Source organism: Aspergillus uvarum (assembly GCF_003184745.1).
Source record: "Aspergillus uvarum CBS 121591 unplaced genomic scaffold BO82scaffold_31, whole genome shotgun sequence".
Taxonomy (NCBI): domain Eukaryota; kingdom Fungi; phylum Ascomycota; class Eurotiomycetes; order Eurotiales; family Aspergillaceae; genus Aspergillus; species Aspergillus uvarum.
In genome coordinates, this window is record NW_020291328.1 from 219,671 (window position 1) to 237,519 (window position 17,849).

The 17,849-nt window shown below is 56.2% G+C and overlaps 8 protein-coding genes across 8 annotated transcripts; 5 read left to right on the plus strand and 3 right to left on the minus strand.

The window, feature by feature from the left end:
- Positions 1–1,135: 1,135 nt before the first annotated feature.
- On the minus strand, positions 1,136–2,244 carry BO82DRAFT_416259 (NAD(P)-binding protein; the record flags this gene model as incomplete). Its single annotated transcript, XM_025639991.1, has 2 exons — positions 1,597–2,244; positions 1,136–1,532 (listed from the first exon to the last, which is right to left on the minus strand). Exons 1-2 carry the CDS (start codon positions 2,190–2,192, stop codon positions 1,136–1,138), a joined length of 993 nt encoding a protein of 330 aa, XP_025491351.1. The 5' UTR covers positions 2,193–2,244.
- A 316-nt stretch (positions 2,245–2,560) lies between these two features.
- Positions 2,561–5,108, plus strand: BO82DRAFT_95907 (fungal specific transcription factor domain-containing protein). Its single transcript, XM_025641696.1, has 5 exons — positions 2,561–3,058; positions 3,131–3,353; positions 3,405–3,436; positions 3,487–4,848; positions 4,898–5,108. The coding sequence occupies exons 1-5, from the start codon at positions 2,837–2,839 to the stop codon at positions 4,952–4,954; spliced, it is 1,896 nt and encodes a 631-aa protein (XP_025491352.1). The 5' UTR covers positions 2,561–2,836; the 3' UTR covers positions 4,955–5,108.
- BO82DRAFT_95877 (uncharacterized protein) lies at positions 5,075–6,066 on the minus strand. The gene is made up of 2 exons (XM_025641695.1): positions 5,806–6,066; positions 5,075–5,746 (listed from the first exon to the last, which is right to left on the minus strand). Exons 1-2 carry the CDS (start codon positions 5,876–5,878, stop codon positions 5,337–5,339), a joined length of 483 nt encoding a protein of 160 aa, XP_025491353.1. The 5' UTR covers positions 5,879–6,066; the 3' UTR covers positions 5,075–5,336.
- Positions 6,067–6,817: 751 nt separating this feature from the next.
- On the plus strand, positions 6,818–7,869 carry BO82DRAFT_354886 (oxidase ustYa family protein). Its single transcript, XM_025635307.1, has 2 exons — positions 6,818–7,291; positions 7,362–7,869. Exons 1-2 carry the CDS (start codon positions 7,063–7,065, stop codon positions 7,805–7,807), a joined length of 675 nt encoding a protein of 224 aa, XP_025491354.1. The 5' UTR covers positions 6,818–7,062; the 3' UTR covers positions 7,808–7,869.
- BO82DRAFT_354887 (oxidase ustYa family protein) lies at positions 7,826–8,991 on the minus strand. Its single transcript, XM_025635308.1, has one exon. The coding sequence runs from the start codon at positions 8,745–8,747 to the stop codon at positions 7,911–7,913; it is 837 nt and encodes a 278-aa protein (XP_025491355.1). The 5' UTR covers positions 8,748–8,991; the 3' UTR covers positions 7,826–7,910.
- Positions 8,992–9,779: 788 nt separating this feature from the next.
- Positions 9,780–11,405, plus strand: BO82DRAFT_402732 (putative O-methyltransferase; the record flags this gene model as incomplete). Its single annotated transcript, XM_025639336.1, has 4 exons — positions 9,780–10,019; positions 10,117–10,398; positions 10,515–11,134; positions 11,219–11,405. 4 exons carry the CDS (start codon positions 9,780–9,782, stop codon positions 11,403–11,405), a joined length of 1,329 nt encoding a protein of 442 aa, XP_025491356.1.
- Positions 11,406–12,922: 1,517 nt separating this feature from the next.
- Positions 12,923–14,556, plus strand: BO82DRAFT_354891 (uncharacterized protein). The gene is made up of 3 exons (XM_025635309.1): positions 12,923–13,264; positions 13,334–13,462; positions 13,522–14,556. Exons 1-3 carry the CDS (start codon positions 13,166–13,168, stop codon positions 14,362–14,364), a joined length of 1,071 nt encoding a protein of 356 aa, XP_025491357.1. The 5' UTR covers positions 12,923–13,165; the 3' UTR covers positions 14,365–14,556.
- Positions 14,557–15,840: 1,284 nt separating this feature from the next.
- Positions 15,841–17,512, plus strand: BO82DRAFT_375067 (FAD-binding oxidoreductase; the record flags this gene model as incomplete). The annotated part of the gene is made up of 3 exons (XM_025637455.1): positions 15,841–16,068; positions 16,134–17,257; positions 17,383–17,512. The coding sequence occupies 3 exons, from the start codon at positions 15,841–15,843 to the stop codon at positions 17,510–17,512; spliced, it is 1,482 nt and encodes a 493-aa protein (XP_025491358.1).
- Positions 17,513–17,849: the final 337 nt, after the last annotated feature.

Sequence of the window (17,849 nt, forward strand, 5' to 3'; positions counted from 1 at the left end):
AGAGCTGTCATTCTCCATGACCTAAGGTTCAGGGAGTAGCCCGAAGAGTTTCCCTCGAAATTGGAGGCAGCCGTTGGATCACTCGGGCCAAGATTATCTTTTGCTTCAAATAGCTCGACAACCACGGGAGACAATTACCACAGCTGAGTTCCACCCATCCAGTCCCAGCAGACACCGTCCGACATGAATGTGCCCTCCCGGTGTAGACGCTCCCCTGACACAGAGTTCCAGTTTCTGGGCAAGTCTCTCGATTTGGCTACATTTTTGCAGCTAGCTCTGCGCTTCGTGAGCCATATCCTATAGCCGACCAAGAGCAACGGGTCTCATCAATGCCCCTGGTTTCAGAAATTGGCTCGCACCCTACCACCGGCAAAATCGTGCAGAATCCATGAGCATTATCCTGATCCCACCGATCGAACACTGAGGAAACTGAGACAGGCTTCAAAGTATGCATTTAAAATCAAAGAAGGTGGCAATTTCACTGACAACTGCTTGGAGCGTGGCTGCGTGTTCCGTGTCTTAGACATGTTGGATGGGTTCAGGTCACGGGCGCAACGACTTAACTCCCAGCAAGACCCTTGGACTTGAGTGCGGTACGTCTTTCACGTACGGCACGTCTTTCACGTACGGCACGTCTTTCACGTACGGCAGAGCTTACAATTTTATCTAATCTCAATCTATTTCTTGCCTCAGGACTGATGGTAGAACATTTCTCGGGCATTTCGTCTCGCATTTCCACCGTTCAATTTGCGATTGAAAGGACGACCAAGAACATCTTCCTCACAGGTCCAGCGAGCTAGGCCTTGCTTCTGTTTTTAGTTTCGCTATTCTGTTGTCGTTAGTGTATGACATTGCATGGCTCTTCTGCTTCGTGCTGTGCATTTTCCTATGCTTCCTTATGTTGAGCCTGGTAGGGTTGCGACCTGACTTCGGACAGCGAACAGTGTAGATGATAACCATATTCAACAACGGTGACCAAAGTGAAGGACCTGATGGTGCGCAAATACTAGCAACAACTGTCTTCAACACACCCTCTAGAATAGTCTAATTCAATCCCACATTCATAAGAACAAAGATTCATCCCAAGCCACCACACACTCCTATGGACCCAATATTCTACCCTCAACCAGACTCCTCAACGCAGACTCTGCATGATGCCAGGCTGGATCGCCTCTAGCCTCCTGCAGAGCGTATCCCACACGTATGTGGCCCGCTGCTCGTCGGCCGCGATCGGAGCATAGGCCTGCACAGCGCCGGCGCGCATGTACCGCCCGTGGGTTTCGCGCCCGGCGGCGGCCGTCTGGACCACCAGCCGGGAGCCCTCCTCGGCGCTGCGGGCAGTGATCGCCTCAAAAATCTTGAAGAGCATCCTGGCTAGCCCGGTGGACTCGCTGATGATGCCGGTCTTGCAGAAACACGGATCGAGGGCGTTGACCACAATCGAGGACGACTCGTGGTCTGTGTTCGGGGAGTCAACGAGGGCGGCTAGCTTGATCATCGCGTAAAGCTGTAGCAGCTTGGAAAGATTGTACCTAGTGCGGCATGTTTCATTAGCAATGAATTCCGTGGTACATAGGGGGGGGGGGGCATACTGACTGGTTCATGAAATCCACGTGGGATTCCTCCCGAAACCAGGTGAAGATATCCTCCCCGTGCTGCTCGGGGTACTCAGCGATATCGTAGAGCGCGGAGGCGACGAAGGTGATCACCGGCGTGGTGCCGTAGGTCCGAGCTGTCGCCTTCATTTTCGGGATCATCTGTACCGTCAGCAGGAAGGTGCCGATATTGTTGACGGCCAGGGTGCGCTCGGTGTCGTAGACAGTTTTGAACCTGTTGGCGTGGATCCCGGCGTTGTTGATCAGGACGTCGACGCGCGGGAGTGAGCGAGCAGCCCATTCTGCAAATCGCTTGATCGAGACCGGGGACTCGAGGTCGAGTTCTCGGATGTCGATGAGGTTGGTCTTACAGTTCAGCTGGGCCTCGATCTCACGTTTGGCCTGCTCGCCTCGGGATCGACTGCGGCACGCGAAGATGACCTTCTCGGTTCCAAGACGAATGAGGTGCTTCACAGTCTCCTGACCTAGGCCTCCATTGGCGCCGGTTACGATGACGGTCTTGTTAGTGAAGGAGGCGGAAGGCTGGGGGATCCGGAGAAGGAATTGGGTATAGAAGAAGTCGCTGAGAGTCGGCATTGTGTGTTTTTGGGTCTATGCGACCATGAGAGTATGGCTGTCGAGAAAACGGGTTGTCTGTTATGACTCTGAATTGATTGTGTAAGGTTCTTCATTATGTATGTGATCGCTGTTCCATTATTTATCTTCGTCTTGTGCTATTATTCACTGTGGCATACATCATCGGGGTTAAATCCAGACAAGCCGGATATAACAAGTCCGTGGAGACGAGCATGTTGCAGCCTCAGACCTCAGGCACAGACTGCACGTGAGGCCCGCGATCGGTTAAGTCCGCGGATTTAAGGCTGTACTCCGCTGCTTACTTTCGATCATCTATCATCATCCTCATCATCATCGTCATTCTTAGCCTCTTCTTCAGTGTGCTGTACTCTAGATGCAGTCTCCCGCCAAACCCGTGCCGCAAAGTCGACGTGCACGCATTCCTCTATCGTGTGACCCCTGCCGCACGCGAAAGTGTGTAGACCAGACCACTGCATCGTAGGATCCGAGGCATTGGCTCCATTGCTGACCCAGATAGACTCAAATGCAATCGGGTATACCCTTGCCAGAATTGTATAATTCGTGATGAGCAGTCAGCATGTCACTTTAAGGGGGCCAAGATTGGCGCCCTTTCGAATGCTCGGCGTGAGAGTCAGGCCGATCCCATGCGCCAACGGATCGACCAGTTGGAAAATATGGTGAAGAGACTCATTGCCCACCAGCCACAGATACCACAGGAGCCCGCTTCTTTGACACCCGAAAACCCTAAGCTTGGCAACCTGAACCCATCCGATACACAAGATGTAGCCTCCGCAGGAAAGATAGTGCTCGATGGCGCACATTCCGTCTATCAAGGTGGCGATGATTGGTATGATGTGTTAGAGGAGGTATCTCGTCCTGTTCCTGATTCCACCGTCACTTCAACTTGCTGCCATTGAAGCCCAACTGATAATTGCCAGATCGACAAACTCAAGAACACATGGAACCAGGCCCAAGATGACCGACGAGAGCATCGAATCCCTCCTCCACAGTCGCAACTGGCTGACGGATCAAGCCTTTTGTTCGGTCAAGTGAAGCCCATAGATCGAATCGAGATCCTAGCCACTCTCCCACCCAAGCGCGAAATGGATAACCTGGTGGCTATTTTCTTCGATCGGCCAAGCTTCCCAATCGCCGTTCCTCGTATGTGCCAGCCACAGATCATTTGATCCGCCAATCTAATCCTTGTCTTAGCCATCATTCACGAGCCGACCTTCATGTGGGAGGTAAGAGCACAAGACCCGTGTTGATCGTATCCCAAGGTGACTTTAGCAAGTATCACGAGCATTGCAAAAACCCATCCCAAGCGAACTTCATCTGGCTGGGACTCATATTCTCCATTCTTGGTATCGTCATGCTAGCCTATCACCAACACGGCGAGCCACCGGAGTATGAAGGCCTCTCGGAATCTCTCTTCCAACTGTACCGCATCCGCACGGCGCAGTGTCTCCTGAGCGGTGACATCGCTAAATGCCTCCCCTACACCGTGGAGACCCTGCGCTTCAACGCCACAGCCGAGCTCAACCGCAAGGATGACAACCGCCGCGGCCTCTGGATCATGACCGGCGTGCTAGTACGCACGGCCATCAACATGGGCTACCACCGCGACCCCGCCCACTCGTCACCCCCGATCCCCCCCTTGCAAGCAGAGTATCGTCGCCGCATCTGGCTCGCCGTGATCAGCATGGACAACATGACCTCGTTCGGCGCGGGCCTCCCTCGCATGCTGTCCGCCATATGCTCCGACACAAGGGAGCCACGCAACCTGCACGACTGGGAGCTCCCCGCCAATGCTGCCATGGACCTTCCTCCCGCCCGACCATTACGCGAACCCACCCCGGTGACCTACCTCATTGTCAAGGGCCGTCTATGCCACGCCATCGGCCGCGTCGCAGACCTTACGTGCAACTCTACCCCAAGCAGCTACGCGGATGTCCTCGCGACCGACCGCATTCTATCCGAAGCCTACGACAGCTTCCCTCCGCACATGCAGCCACCGACACCACCGGCAGCAGCGCCGCCGCAGCCCCAGGAGCAGCTCCGCCTTTCCTACGCACAGATCGGACTGTGGTCCATCTACCACCGGGCGATGTGCACCCTGCACCGCCGGTTCCTGGCCCCGGCCAAGACGAACCCGCACTACCGGTTGTCGCGGGATCGGTGCCTCGCCTCCGCCCGCGCGCTGTTGGCTGCCCAGCGCGATCTGTCCGAGCAGTGGTACCGGTTCGCACACACGCGCCAGACGCTCACCTTTGCGGCGATGGTGTTCTTCCTCGAGCTGGAGCTGATCCGCAAATTCCCCGGCTCGGAGGACGCGGTGGAGCAGCCGGATCTACTGCAGGATCTGGAGACGTCGGTGGCGCTGTGGGAAGTGAATAGGGATACCTGTGACGAGGCTGGGAGGCAGTGGCAGGTCCTTGCTGGGATGCTGGAGAGTGTTCGCACTTGCCCTGGTGCGAAAGGCGGTGATAGTGCTGGTGATAGCGTTGGTGGTGGTGGTGGTGGTGGTGGTGATGGTGTTGAGGCGGCGTCGGCCGATCATGCATCTGGCCTGGGGTTGTGGGGCCCTCCGTCCCAAATGCCGGTCGTCGATGATTTCACTTTCGAGAAGGAATTAGCCACCGTTGAGATTGATTGGGTATGTTTCTCCGTCACTAGCGGTGAAGCCATCTGCTAATTGGTTTTAGGCTGCATGGGATTCTTACATTGAAGATGCTGGTTTTGAATCGGGACCAATCTACTAATCCATGCTCATGTATACCTAGAGAACGGAGAGGGCCGGATAGCAAAGCAAGACCACAATGGTATACTATATCCACGCACAGAGCCATCTCTAATACACCCCACACATGGTACTGCACTCCACCAGACCCCAACTCCGCACTCCTTTGCAAGAGGCAAATTCAGTTCTATAATTCAATAACGATACAACGATCTTATTTGCACAAGAATCGAAGGCGCGACAATAAACAAGCATATATAAGATCATTATCAACATACTAAACTCGGGTTCAGTTTAGAGACAGGAGGATTCATCACATCGTGGAACATATGCCGAAAGCTGCTGCGGTCCGCCTCGGCAAGGTCGAAGAGTTCATTTCAGTTTTGGGGGGGTGTCGCTTTCTTTTATTCAGGCACAGCCCAGGTATAGGCTACCTTATCGTCCCCGTCTTCTCGCTTGCGAGATTCCGGTACAGCCCAGGTGTAGGCCACTTTGTCGTCACCATCTTCCCGCTTCCGAGTCTCCGGTACGGCCCAGGTGTAGGCGACCGTATCGTCCCCGTCTTCTCGCTTGCGAGACTCGGGCACAGCCCAGGTGTAGGCCACTTTGTCGTCGCCATCCTCTCGTTTGCGACTCTCCGGTACGGCCCAGGTGTAGGCGACCTTATCGTCCCCGTCTTCTCGCTTGCGAGACTCCGGCACAGCCCAAGTGTAGGCCACTTTGTCGTCGCCATCCTCTCGTTTGCGACTCTCCGGCACAGCCCAAGTATAGGCGACCTTGTCATCCCCATCGGCTACTTCGCGTCTGGAGGAGTCTACATGAGAATATGTATATTAGTCTACCGGTCAACGACAAGTTAACAGAGCAACCCACCTCCGACGATTGGAGCAGCATGGGTGAGGGTCAACGCGGCCAGGCCGTAGTATAGCACCGTGGTGAAATGCATGATGAGTGGTATAGTTGCCAATGGAGGAATTGGAAGTAGATTGGCTTCGTGCCCTTCGAAGTAAAACAAAGATACGATGCTCGAGCAGGAAAACGATCAATTAAAAGAGCTGCAAAGCAAAAACAACCCCAAACGTTTCACGCTGATTTTTAACTTTCCGCAACGGTCGCTAAAAGAACTGACAGGTGACAGGAAGAGAAAAGGACAGAGCAGAAAGATGTCGTAACAGAGGAATCCGGCGGATCACAGCATGGAGTTAAACATTCTTCAAAAAGAGGGGTGGGGAGAAAAGAATCAATGGAAATGGGAAACAATGCCTTGGTTAAGGTGAATGGCCAAGAACGTAACAGCCAACCATTCATTCCAAGAAAATCAAGTAGATTAAAAAGACGAAAATGAGGACCAAGGGAATGAACAACCAGTTTACCCCATCAGCCTGGGCGGGCGACAAAAAGGGTTTTCTGCTGCCACGCGCGCGAGCAAGCCAGGCCAGACAGACAGACAGCCATTGCCCAGTTAAGAGAAACACGAGGGAAAGCGAAATACGTACATGGCGTCATGGTGTTTCTCTTGGCAAGGTATGTAATCCAATTGGCTCTCTTTTCCCTCTGAATTCTGACCGGGAGTGGAACGGGTTTCCTCCGCCCCCAATCGCCTCTTGCTGCCTTGCAGTGATTTCTATTCTTTGTGTTGTTGTGTTTGTCTGTCTGGGCAGAGCGCGGAATGAGGGTTGGTGGGGCGGCCGGCCTACGAGGACACATACGTTGAGTGAAGTCGGTATGTATGGATGTATGTATGATGTATGTATGTATGGACGTGTTTTTCCCTTTTATTCTATTTTTTTTTTCTTATGATTTTTTTTCTTATGATTCCCTCCCCCCCTTTCACGCTCTGACCGAGGTATAGTACAGATACTTTGTAGAGTAATCCGGCTATCCCGTCTTGTCAACTCAGCCACCGTTTGAGGAGAGGGGACTGGAAATGTTACCGCAGAACAAGGATCTCGGTCTAGGATTGTTTATGCACCTCTGGCCCTGCATCTACCGGCACGCCGGAGTCGCTCTTATCGTATGATAGGAGGGATAAGAGAAGGAAGAAGAAAAGAAAAAAAAAAGTCTCAATTTCACGAGGTTCTTCTCTAACTTTTAATTTCTCTCCCTCTTCCATTGCGCGGGTTGACCAGCATGTCCTTCGAACTCCCCTCCAAACCCCATGAGCCCTTGATGGGCGGGGCAGAGGAAGAGGACTACCACGATGAGCCCGCACCGCCCCGACACCGCAACGCAAACCCGCGATCAACGCTCATCCTGTGCGGCTGGATGCTTCTGGGATTCCTGATTGCTGTGATAGTTTTCGGCCTCGGAGTATCCATTGGAAAGGGCATTCCGACCAGGAAGCGCGAGGGACTGTTGAGTACGATTTCCCCGCCTTTTCATCGCAACATACTTAACCCTAACACTCTTTTTTCCCTCGATGAATTTAGTCCCCGACGGCGAGGTCCAGATCCGCATGGAATACAACAGCACCTTCTCGCAGCACCCTTCGCCTGAGACCGACGCGGCGTGGGCCTCCCTCTTCCCCAAGGGAGTCGGTTTCGTCAAACACCCAACCCTGGCACCCGAGCTGTCCGGGTTGGTCGTCTTCCACGCGCTGCACTGTCTCAATGCCCTGCGCGAGGTCTACTACGCCGCCATGGACGGGCAGCTGTCCCATGCGGCGGACGAGCACGACCACATGAAGGATCCGCACCACGTCCGGCACTGCTTCGACTATCTGCGCCAGAGTCTGATGTGCGCGGCTGACACGAACCTCGAGCCCGTGGACAAGGAGCTCCAGGGGGTGACGGGGTGGGGGTATAGTCGGACGTGCCGGGACTACCAGAGCGTGAAGGCGTGGGCGGAGGCGAACTGGTCGAATGATCCTTCCTAGCATTTCTGCAGCGTGTATATATCATGAGTTTCTTTATTAGCTATTCAACGAGTCATGATCGTCATAAACCTAAACCATCTGCCATATACATAAAGTCATTGATCTAAGCACCGCCCAAAACCCCGGGCTCCCATGCATCCACCGCCCGTGCATCGTTCCACGCGCGCAATCGCTCCCAGTTAACGCAGACATGATTTCCCTTCGCCTCGACCGTCAGCTCCCTTCTCTTGCCTTCGGAGTCGGCCTCAATCCACCGGAACCCGCTCAGCGTCACGTCTGCCCGACACAGAATCGCCTCCCGGAGCAGCTCGATGCAGTGGTCGACGTGCGCCTCCTCCTCCACCAGCACCGCCGCGGGGGCGTCCGATAGATAATGGTCGCGGTAGATCCAGTGGCGGACGCGCTTGAGGCAGTGTAGTTCGTGGAACACTCCCAGCTGGCCGACGAACTCCCCCGCACCTTCGCCTTGGCCTGCGGCCCCAACGATCGGGAGGGAGGTGACGTTGTAAAAGGCGAGGTCCTCCTCAGTGACGCGGATGTTGTTCTTCTCAAATAGCGTGTGCCAGGCGGCCTCGAGCTCCGGGCGCGGTTTGCCGGCGAACGGGTTGTCGTGGAGGCGGACGGGCCACGGGCGGCTTTCGTAGCCTACGGCGTTGGCGGCGCGGAGGGAAGGGAAGATGGCGTTGCTGGGGGCGGTGGTCTTGATGGTGGTAATGAGTCTGTCGAGGGCGAGCGGGTTATGGGTCAGAAGGAGGAGGTAGAGGGGGATTAGCAGCGTGTATGCGACCGTGATGATGCTGTAGTGTATCCGCAGCCAGGTGCGCTGGCGCGGGCTGGTGGTCGCGCGTTCCCCCGCGGTCTCGGACAGGGCCTCATGGTCATTGCGGTCTTTGTCCTCCTCGGTTGGAGCGAGTTGATACCGTTGTTTGTCCTTCCTCATGGTGGATGCTCATTGCCATGAGTGGGAGAAAGGAGGAAACGCCTCTATGCACTGGGTCCTCATGGCCGTCCCCCATCGGTGTGGATGATATAGCCGGGGCTATGGTGAAGGGACAAAAACACCACGCCACGCCACTTTTCTCACATGCAAGGGTATCGGTCGCGTATTGATGCGGTAAAGCTGTGGAAACGACATCCCCAGCCTTAGGCAGCAGGTAATTATCTTCTTGGAAGAGAGGGGTTTTCTTTTTCTCTCGGAGGATAATGTGGGTGGGACAGGCGTTGGGTGGGGACCAGCAGCCACATTCAATTAACTTTATTATATTATAGTGCACTCAGAATGAGCTGAACAATTCAATCGCTCGGCTAGTCTGACTGCGCACCAATCTCCACATTCTTCAGCAGGGATTCTCAGTGCCACCTGGCCGGGGTGGTAGGTGGGCTATGCCGCATTGATAGGGAGGTGGGGTATTCTGGAAAGGAACACTTCATTTCGGCGTTTGAACAAGTTGCCAACAACACAAGAATACACAGCATCGTCCATTCATGTTATCGCTCGTGTCGCATTAGTAGTTACAGCCATGGGCTCCTAGGAGAGAGTACCTCGTAGCGAGGCCTTGGACAGCCCGCCAAGATCCCACTCGTGCTGCTGCAAGGAACTGAGTCTCGTATCCCGGCTCTAGCGTGGGTCGAATGTGGTCAACCCGACCAGCACATGGCCGGCCACGAGATGATTTCCCAGCGACACCAAGACCCCCATCCAGCGGTGCGTAATCTCCACAGCTTCACTGGGCAGAAATGGCGGTGCGACTCCACGGAAGCGCGGAGGTGATCGGTCATCCCTCAATGGCAGCCCAAACGCCATTAACTTACATAGTACATAGTATATGATCCCTGTCACCTCGTGGACCACGACAACGCCGTCGGTGACTCGGTCTCCACTCCACGGACAGTGCCATCGACTCGATTGATCGACCCCGTTCATCCTCTTGCATACGGTGTGACATTATCGTCAGACTACTATACAGCAACCATGCCGTCCCGTCCGACCTCGGATGCAAATTTTGCCGATCTCGGCCGGTCAATTGCGTCCAACCTCGACCGCATCACCCAGATCTATACGGACCTCCAGCGACCGCTACCTTCCTATGAGATCGACTCGCCCCTCGACTTTCCGGTTGAGGTGCAGCAGCTCCGACAGAAAGTGCTAGATGCCACCCTCCAATTGCAGCAGCTGTTACTAGGCCCCAAGGAGAGTTTATTTCTGTGGGCAGTGAGTCCTGTCCCCTTCCACTGCTTCGGCGACGGATTCTATATCCGCGGGAGGTCCCTTGTCATGTGACTAACCTCAACCCTCCCTGCCATCAAAGAGGAACAACCTAGGCACCATCCGCGCGGTCTCTGAATTCGACCTCGCTCGTTCCTTTCCTGTTGGCGAGACAGCCACGTTCGCCGAGATCGCGACCACCTCCGGACTCCCGGAGCAGAAAGTGCGTCGGATCATCCGCCATGCTGCGACCGAGGGGATCTTCCGCGAGGAGCCGCAGGGGGTCGTGAGGCACACGGCCGCGTCGCGGATGCTGGCGGAGAACCAGGTGATGCGCGATTACATCGATGTTCACTATACAGAGATGCTTCCCGCGATGAAAGAGGTTTGCATAGCACTCCCATTGCACCCCCGGTCCCCCTGTCTCCCCTGCACGGCCTCTGCAGATCTGATCAGTAATCATCTCGGACATCTGACATCGCAATTCTCAACTTAAAACAGACCCCAACCGCCTTGCGCAGATGGCCCAACGCCACCGATCCCGCCCAAACGGGCTTCTCCCTCTCGCAGCCCCCGGCCCATCCCACCTTCTTCCAATATCTGACTAGCCAGCCCGACCGCGCGCGGGTTTTCGCCTCAGCCATGTCGACCTACAGCACCGGCCCCGAGAATGATGTGAGCCACCTCCGCGACGGCTACGACTGGTCGTTAATATGCGATGGCGGCAGCAGCAGCAGCAGCAGCAGCAGCAGCGAAGGCGTCGTTGTCGATGTCGGGGGCTCGACGGGGTACGTCTCGCTGGCCCTAGCGCAGGCATTTCCAGCCCTACGGTTCGTGGTTCAGGATACAGCGCCCACCATCGCCCAGGCGCCCGTCGCTACTCCATCAGGGGACAACAGTCGAGTGCAATTCATGGCGCACGACTTCTTCACCGACCAGCCCGTCCACGGGGCGGACGTGTACCTCCTGCGCATGGTGTTGCATGATTTCGGGGACGCGGACTGCGTGCGCATCCTGCGCGGACTGGTGCCCGCGCTGCGGGACGGGGGGCGGGTGGTGCTGAACGAGTTCTGCTTGCCGGAACCCGGGTCGGTGGGGTTGTTGGAGGAGAAGCATATTCGGTATGTTCCTCCCCTCCTCTTTTTCCACTCAGCCCCAACTCTGAACCGTGACAATGGGCGATGTAGCTGACAGTCCCCTCCCAGAACAATGGACATGAATATGCTCAGCCTGTTCAATTCCCGCGAACGCGATGCTGCCGACTGGCAGGCGCTGTTCGCGCAGGCCGACCCCCGCTTCCGGTGGGGAGGCGTCACCAAACCGGTGGGCTCGAATCTCTCCGTCATCCAGGCGTCGTGGTGGCATCATTCGTCGTCCGCAACTGCCGAGTAGTACGTAGCGTGGATCTTGTGTGAAGATTACTCACGTTTCGGTGAGTGATTAGTCGCGTGTGCAGTGGGTTGGCTGGGTGAGGTTCCCACTTCTCTTCACATCGTTGCAGTGGGGGGGGGGGCGGGAAATACTCATCGTAACCGTTTCCTTTGTCTTGGCTTATTTTTTTTTCTTTTTCTTATTTTGAGGCAGGCCGTGTGAGAAGTTTCGGCATAGGGTTATGTCAGCGGAAGTGAAGGGGAAGACAGAGAACACAGAGGGTGGGACTTGGCTGTGTTGGTGTTGTTGGGGCTTGCCATGACTGAGTAAGAAGGAAAGAAAGGAATGGATGGATGGGTGGGGCGGGCTACGGCAGTGGGGTCGGTGATAGCCGGGGATCAGATGATTTCCCCATCTGCGTGACTGTCTCACTGCGGTTAGGCTAAAACGGGCAAATCGTTGGCGGGCGGCAGTCGGGGTCAAGGCTGAGATGCCACGGTTGTGGGGACTGGCAGTGGTGAGAGAAAACAAAAGAAATACGGAAACAGGCACACAAGGACAGTCCTACTCAATCCTACGCAATCCTACTCACATACTTGGTACCCATCATCATCAATCCTATGTACTCTACTCATGTAACAAGTCAATAATCAAGCAATAGAGCAGCGAGGCTGTGCAATTGCCCATGAATGTCCGACGCTACGGACTCCACTCTTCTACAGTGACTTTTACCGAAGGGGAACCCCGAAAGGGGAGAGGGTGAACATCCCTCGTGCGCTGGGTAAGCCGGCCCAGCCAATCGACTGGCAGGATTGCCCAGGCTAAAAAATGACTGCATGGCCTCATGCATCCATGATGGTGTGTTGTGCTCCCAGCCTGTTGCTGAGCCGAGCCTTGGCGTCAGGCCGAGCACGTTCTGTCTGATTTGTTTCCTGAGCCGCGAGTCGAGGGGTGCTGCTCCAACTTCCAGACGGTCCAAAATTGACGGTCAGCGGAGGAACAAAATCTCAGGAATCAACCTTAAAGTCAGTTCCGCCTGGATCCATAGGATATATGTCGAGTGGACTAATCAAGAGGCTGCGATCAACCAGCCCTAACTTGGACTACCGTGGAGGGAAGGGAAAGCGGGAAGGGCTGCGGGCCGGGAGGGGAGGAGGGGCCAAACAGTCAGAGCGCTGGCCCCCAAATAACTACGACCTTTTACTGAGTAACTGGCCTTCTCTCACTCAGATCATAATCTGGGTATTATGGTCATGATTCACAACAGGGTCACCAGCCCATAGTCTTGTTCTATCCCGTGTGTGAGAGGCAGGCTCGCAGGCAGGCAAGCACCCAAGCAAGGGACTAAACCCGGCCACAGCCATTATTGATTTGTCCGAGGACCAACAACCCTTCGATCGGACCTCCATGCTGACTCGCTCACTGGCTTACTGTCTCACGCTTATCCGACCGATAAACCCTGCCCGCCTGCGATTGGCATCCCCAGCTAAACAAACATGCAAGCGCAGACCAAGCATGCTGACATTGGACCAGAGAGGGGAAGGGGAAGGGGGAGGGGGAGGGATAGCGCTCGTCCTAGCCTCTTCCTGACTTGACACGCAAAGTAGGGATGAGCAGCGAGCATCATCATGTATTTGCTCGACATTCCCCTCAATTCTCCTCTTCCCTCTTCCTCAAAGCTTGTTTCTCGCGTTGTCGGTCCGTACTCTGGCAACGCTGGTTGAACTGCCGCCCGCATGGGCTACAACAAGGGGGAGATGATAGCCTTAGGCTTCATCTTGATGTTCCTACCCGCCATCTTCGTGGGGTTACGCGTCTGGGCTCGGCGCCTCTGTGGCGCTCGAATGGGCTCGGACGACTACACTATCTTCGCCGCCTTGGTAGGATCCGGACACACCCTGCGAGTTGTTCCATCGGTCGCAAAACCTGGGTAACTGACCTCACCGTAGTTATTCTGCACCGCAGTCTGTATCTGTCAACTGATCGGAGCCATCGATGGACAACTGGGCCAAACCCAGGCGACCTATCCCAATGGGGAGCCCATCCTGGACGACCCACGGTTTCTAACCTACGAACGGGTGCGTATATGCCTTCACGTTGCGGGAGAAGCTGCAAGCCACTCTAATCGCACGGACAGGCCAAATTCGCGCTGCATATGCTATCCGTGATGGGCGTGGGGCTCAGTAAAGCGTCGGTGATCCTGCTGTATATGCGCATCTTCCACACGCGGACGTTCCGGCGGGTGTGCCAGGTGTTCCTGGGGCTGGTCATTGCGTGGACGGCGGTGATGTTCTTCGTGTGCCTGTTCCAGTGCTACCCGGTGACGGCGCTGGTGGAGGGGTTCTACGGCAACAAGTGTATCAACACAATGGTTTTCTACAACGGGCTGAGCGGGTCGGACATGGTGCTCGACGTGTGCGTGCTGGTGCTGCCGATCCCGATGGTGCTGCGCGTCAAGCTGGAGGCGCGGCAGAAGGCGGCGGTGCTGGGGATGTTCCTGTTGGGCGCGCTGGCCGTCGCCTCCAGCATCGCCCGCCTGGCCGCCTTCATCGAGTGCGAGCGCGTCCTCCTCACCCACTACAACAACGAGACCTACTACACATCCGGCGTCTTCATCTGGACCGTTGTCGAGCTGGCCCTCGCCATCATCAGCGCCTGTCTGCCCACCCTGCGCCCGCTCTTCTTCTACCGCAGTCGCGGCGGCGTCCCCACCGGCGACACCTTCAAGCTGACCCACGAGTATCACGATCATATCCCCTCCCGCCAGGCGCGGTACGGTCGCCCCACGGACACAATCGATGAGCTGGAGGTCCCCGTGCTGAGTGACCGGAGTGGTCCCCCGGCCAGTGTGCAGATTCAGATTCAGCGCACCTCCTCCCACGAGCGTCCGCACCCGACCGATGGGGTCATCGTCGTCGAGCACAGCACGACCTGGACGGACGTCGAGGCCTTCAAAACGGATATTGCAATTGCCAAGTAAAGCTCTCGTGGTTTCTCCCATGAATTGTATGCTGGTATGAGTAGCCGGATCATGTTTTTTCCTTAGTTTCTGCTCTAGTTCTCCATAGTGAATCTGTATATTGGCCTAGATGATATGTGTATGAAGCGCCAGCTGTCTTCCGTCTATGCGCGATTCGGGTTAGTAGGTCTTTTCGCTAGTGCTTGATTTACAGTATGTGCTGCATGTGTGAGGAGCATAAAGATAGCCATTTCCCGATTTGCTCTGGTAGTAAGTTCGAGTGCAAGAGATTTCTCTATGAGCCCTTGAGACCCACCACCGAGTTCTTAGCCTGCCCAATCCACTAGAGCGTGTCCTCCAGGAACTGGAAATGATCCCATTGAGCTTTCCAGCTCAAACCATACCTCCACCCTACTCACCAATAGCTTAAGCTTGTGGCCCATGTGCGAATGCCGCACAGAGCCCCAGACCCACCGCCGCGAATGAGCAAAAAGACAAAAGAAATAAACCTGGGGCTGAAAAAGAATGCATTACTGAACACGGGTCCCCATACAAGCCAGTGGCTCAGACCACCAAGGGTTTCCACGTGTTCCTGTAACTTCTGGAACTAGTCGAGAATCCTGCAACACGCCTCGTTCCTGGTTCGTATGATCACAATCCCAGCAAGCATTCTTTATAGTCAGCTACTTGTCAACTCGCATCCCCGACAAATGATTACCAAGCATTGGCCCCCCCCACCCCCTTCCCTCCCCGCGCCTCCCCTCAATCAATTTGAAGTCGGCTCTCAGTGCCATTAGAAACTAGAAGGATGTCTGTAGTGGCTTGGGACGCCACCGCATGGGCGCTCGTTTCTTCACGACGCGCCGGCGTTCGACAGGCCCTGCCGCGCGCGAGGCGGCCATGTGTCCCGTCCGGGTAATCCGGTAGCTGCAGTCCTCCGTCATCTAGCGCATTGCAACCGCTTCAGATTCCGCAAACGGGATCTCTTCCTCGTAATCATGTCGACAACGAAATAAGCCGGTAGCGTCTCCAGCATAGCAGCCAATCCAGTGCACCATGACTGATTCATCTCCGCGAAGCACCGGACCGGAACTCCAAACCGAGGGTTGATGATACAGATTGACAACCCCCCACAGCAGTCGGAGTCGGAGTGGGATGAAAGGATTGGACGCGAAGCATCCACCTGCGCCTTGTCGTCGCGTGGTTGAAAGCATAAAATTGAAAGTCTTGGTCAGATTCCGGGAAGACCAAGGGAGGTCTACGACAGCAGTATACAGCTGGGTTTGATGGTGCGGTGCCCAATCTACGCACATGCTGCTTCCCCCCTCCCGCCCCGCTCGATGGAACGGGATGAACCCGTCGTTCGGTCCCAGAAGTATATTAAATGCGGCATGGCATTTTGCTGGGTTGTGTTTGCTAGATCTTACCTCCTCTATGGTTCATGTCCCTTGCCTTCTTATCATTAACCTGTGTGGTCTCGCGGGGTGAAACACTGAGATGGGGCTTCTATCAACTTTGGGAGTTGCTGCCCTGGCAGGTGCGGCTGTGGTTGAGGCTTCCACGAGATACACCGCGTTTGAGACGTGCTTGCGACCACTTCTCTCGTCCAAGGCCACGATCCTTGATGCCGCGTCGACGGTCGTCGCCCCGCGTTGGACGGAGTATGACGAGCCCGTGACGGACCACGTCGTCAACGTGGCGACAGAAGCGGACGTGCAAGCCACTGTACCATCAACCATCTCTGTTTCCCAGTCCCATAGCATCTGACTGACCCCGTACCACAAACACAGGTCTTCTGCGCCAACACCCACGACATCCCCTTCCTCGCCCAAGGCGGCGGCAACGCATGGAGCACCACCTGGACCCTAACTAACACGACAGCCAGCACCACTCCTTCCATCCTCATCAACCTCCGCGCCCTGAACGCCATCACCTTTTCCCCGAACCGCACGACCGTCACCGTGCAAGGCGGCGCGCTGATCTCCGAGCTCCTGGGCGCCGCCTACGCACATGACGCGCAGGTTGTGACCGCGAACTGCGACTGCGTCGGGGTGATGGGCGCCCTGCTCGGGGGCGGGTACAGCCGCATGATGGGGGAACGGGGGTACATGATCGACAACGTGATCTCACTGGACGTGGTGCTAGCAACAGGGGCGCGGATCACCGTCACGCCTAGCTCGCACCCGGACCTGTGGTGGGCGCTGCGCGGCGCGGGCGCCAACTTCGGGGTGGTCACCTCGGCCATCTTCCGGTCGTATCCTACCGCGCGCGCGGAGAACCACGCCTGGCTGGGCAGCCTGGTCTTCAGCGCGGACAAGCTCGAAGCGTTGGTCGGTGCCATCAACGCCCTCCCGCTGACCTCGCAGATGGCCATCTTCCTCTACTTCGCCACCACCGGTGCCCCGGACTACACGCCGGCCGTCATCGCGTTCCCGTTCTACCTCGCCCGCGCGGAGGCCAACACCACCACTGCGGAAGCCCGCGCGGCGTTCGCCACAATCCTCGCGCTAGGCCCGCTCTCCGACACGACCGCCTGGACGCCCTACGACCAGGTCAACGCGGGCAGCGCCTCGTTCTGCGCCGCCGGCGGCCGCAAGGTCAGTCTGGGGTCCGCGCAGAAGACCCTCGACCCGGCCGCGTGGCGCGAGATTTGGACCTCGTTCACGCGGTGGGTGGACACCGCCGGCGGCGAGCAGGTGGGGAACTCGACCGTCCTGATGGAGGCGTACAGTCTGGACCGCGCGAGTGCGGTCGCCGCGGACAGCTCGGCCTACGCGTGGCGCGCGTCCAGTCGGTTCAATACCGTCGCCATCGCGTGGTATCAGGATCCCGCGCTGGATGCGGCGGCGAGGCAGTGGGCGGGAGATGTGCGTGCGGCGTGGCGGGAGACGAGTGGGCTGAGTGGGAATGCTACGTGAGTTGGCCCTCTGTTTCTGGATTTGCGATGGTTGGTTGGGAAGGGTGTGTGTGGTGGGTGATGGGTGGGTGATGGCGGTGCTTGATGTAAGGTGTGCTGACTGGTCTTTTCCTCCGGGTTAGGTATATCAATTTCGCGTTCGGGGATGAGAGCCTCGAGGATATCTATGGGGATAATGTCGAAAGGTTGCGGTCGTTGAAGAGGGTATATGATCCCAAGAATCGGTTTAATCAGTTCTTTCCGTTAGTCTAAGGGGTGGGGAGGTAGGTTATTCATGCTTTACACGGGTGGGAAGGTAGGCTGGTGTGAGCTTGAGATGTATTGTACTGTATGCGTGCTCTGTACATAATTCGAGTGAATGCACGCGGTGTTTCGAGCGATGTCCCATCCAACTGAGCGACTAGAAGGTGAGATTCATGCAGCGAGTCGATGCATGTCAGCATAGCTCGCACTGTGTCTCGGGGTTAGGTGTTAAGTGAAGGGTAGGCTGAACCCTAACTAGTCAATGCAGGGTCGGAGTCGGAGAGTAAGATGAGAGGGTGAGATGGTAAGATTGCATTGCTCAGGCTCTACCCGGGGCTTCCGGCTG

What these genes read in the sequence shown, in the direction of transcription:
- BO82DRAFT_95907 (XM_025641696.1), top strand. Translation starts at nt 2,837, where the DNA reads ATGCGCCAACGGATCGACCAGTTGGAAAATATGGTGAAGAGACTCATT. An exon ending in GGTATGATGTGTTAGAGGAG is followed by an intron (nt 3,059 to 3,130) that starts GTATCTCGTCCT and finishes GATAATTGCCAG; the next exon opens with ATCGACAAACTCAAGAACAC. An exon ending in CTTCCCAATCGCCGTTCCTC is followed by an intron (nt 3,354 to 3,404) that starts GTATGTGCCAGC and finishes TCCTTGTCTTAG; the next exon opens with CCATCATTCACGAGCCGACC.
- BO82DRAFT_95877 (XM_025641695.1), bottom strand. Translation starts at nt 5,878, where the DNA reads ATGCATTTCACCACGGTGCTATACTACGGCCTGGCCGCGTTGACCCTC. An exon ending in TGCTGCTCCAATCGTCGGAG is followed by an intron (nt 5,747 to 5,805) that starts GTGGGTTGCTCT and finishes ATTCTCATGTAG; the next exon opens with ACTCCTCCAGACGCGAAGTA.
- BO82DRAFT_354886 (XM_025635307.1), top strand. Translation starts at nt 7,063, where the DNA reads ATGTCCTTCGAACTCCCCTCCAAACCCCATGAGCCCTTGATGGGCGGG. An exon ending in GAAGCGCGAGGGACTGTTGA is followed by an intron (nt 7,292 to 7,361) that starts GTACGATTTCCC and finishes CGATGAATTTAG; the next exon opens with TCCCCGACGGCGAGGTCCAG.
- BO82DRAFT_354887 (XM_025635308.1), bottom strand. Translation starts at nt 8,747, where the DNA reads ATGAGGAAGGACAAACAACGGTATCAACTCGCTCCAACCGAGGAGGAC.
- BO82DRAFT_354891 (XM_025635309.1), top strand. Translation starts at nt 13,166, where the DNA reads ATGTTCCTACCCGCCATCTTCGTGGGGTTACGCGTCTGGGCTCGGCGC. An exon ending in ACACTATCTTCGCCGCCTTG is followed by an intron (nt 13,265 to 13,333) that starts GTAGGATCCGGA and finishes ACCTCACCGTAG; the next exon opens with TTATTCTGCACCGCAGTCTG. An exon ending in GGTTTCTAACCTACGAACGG is followed by an intron (nt 13,463 to 13,521) that starts GTGCGTATATGC and finishes TCGCACGGACAG; the next exon opens with GCCAAATTCGCGCTGCATAT.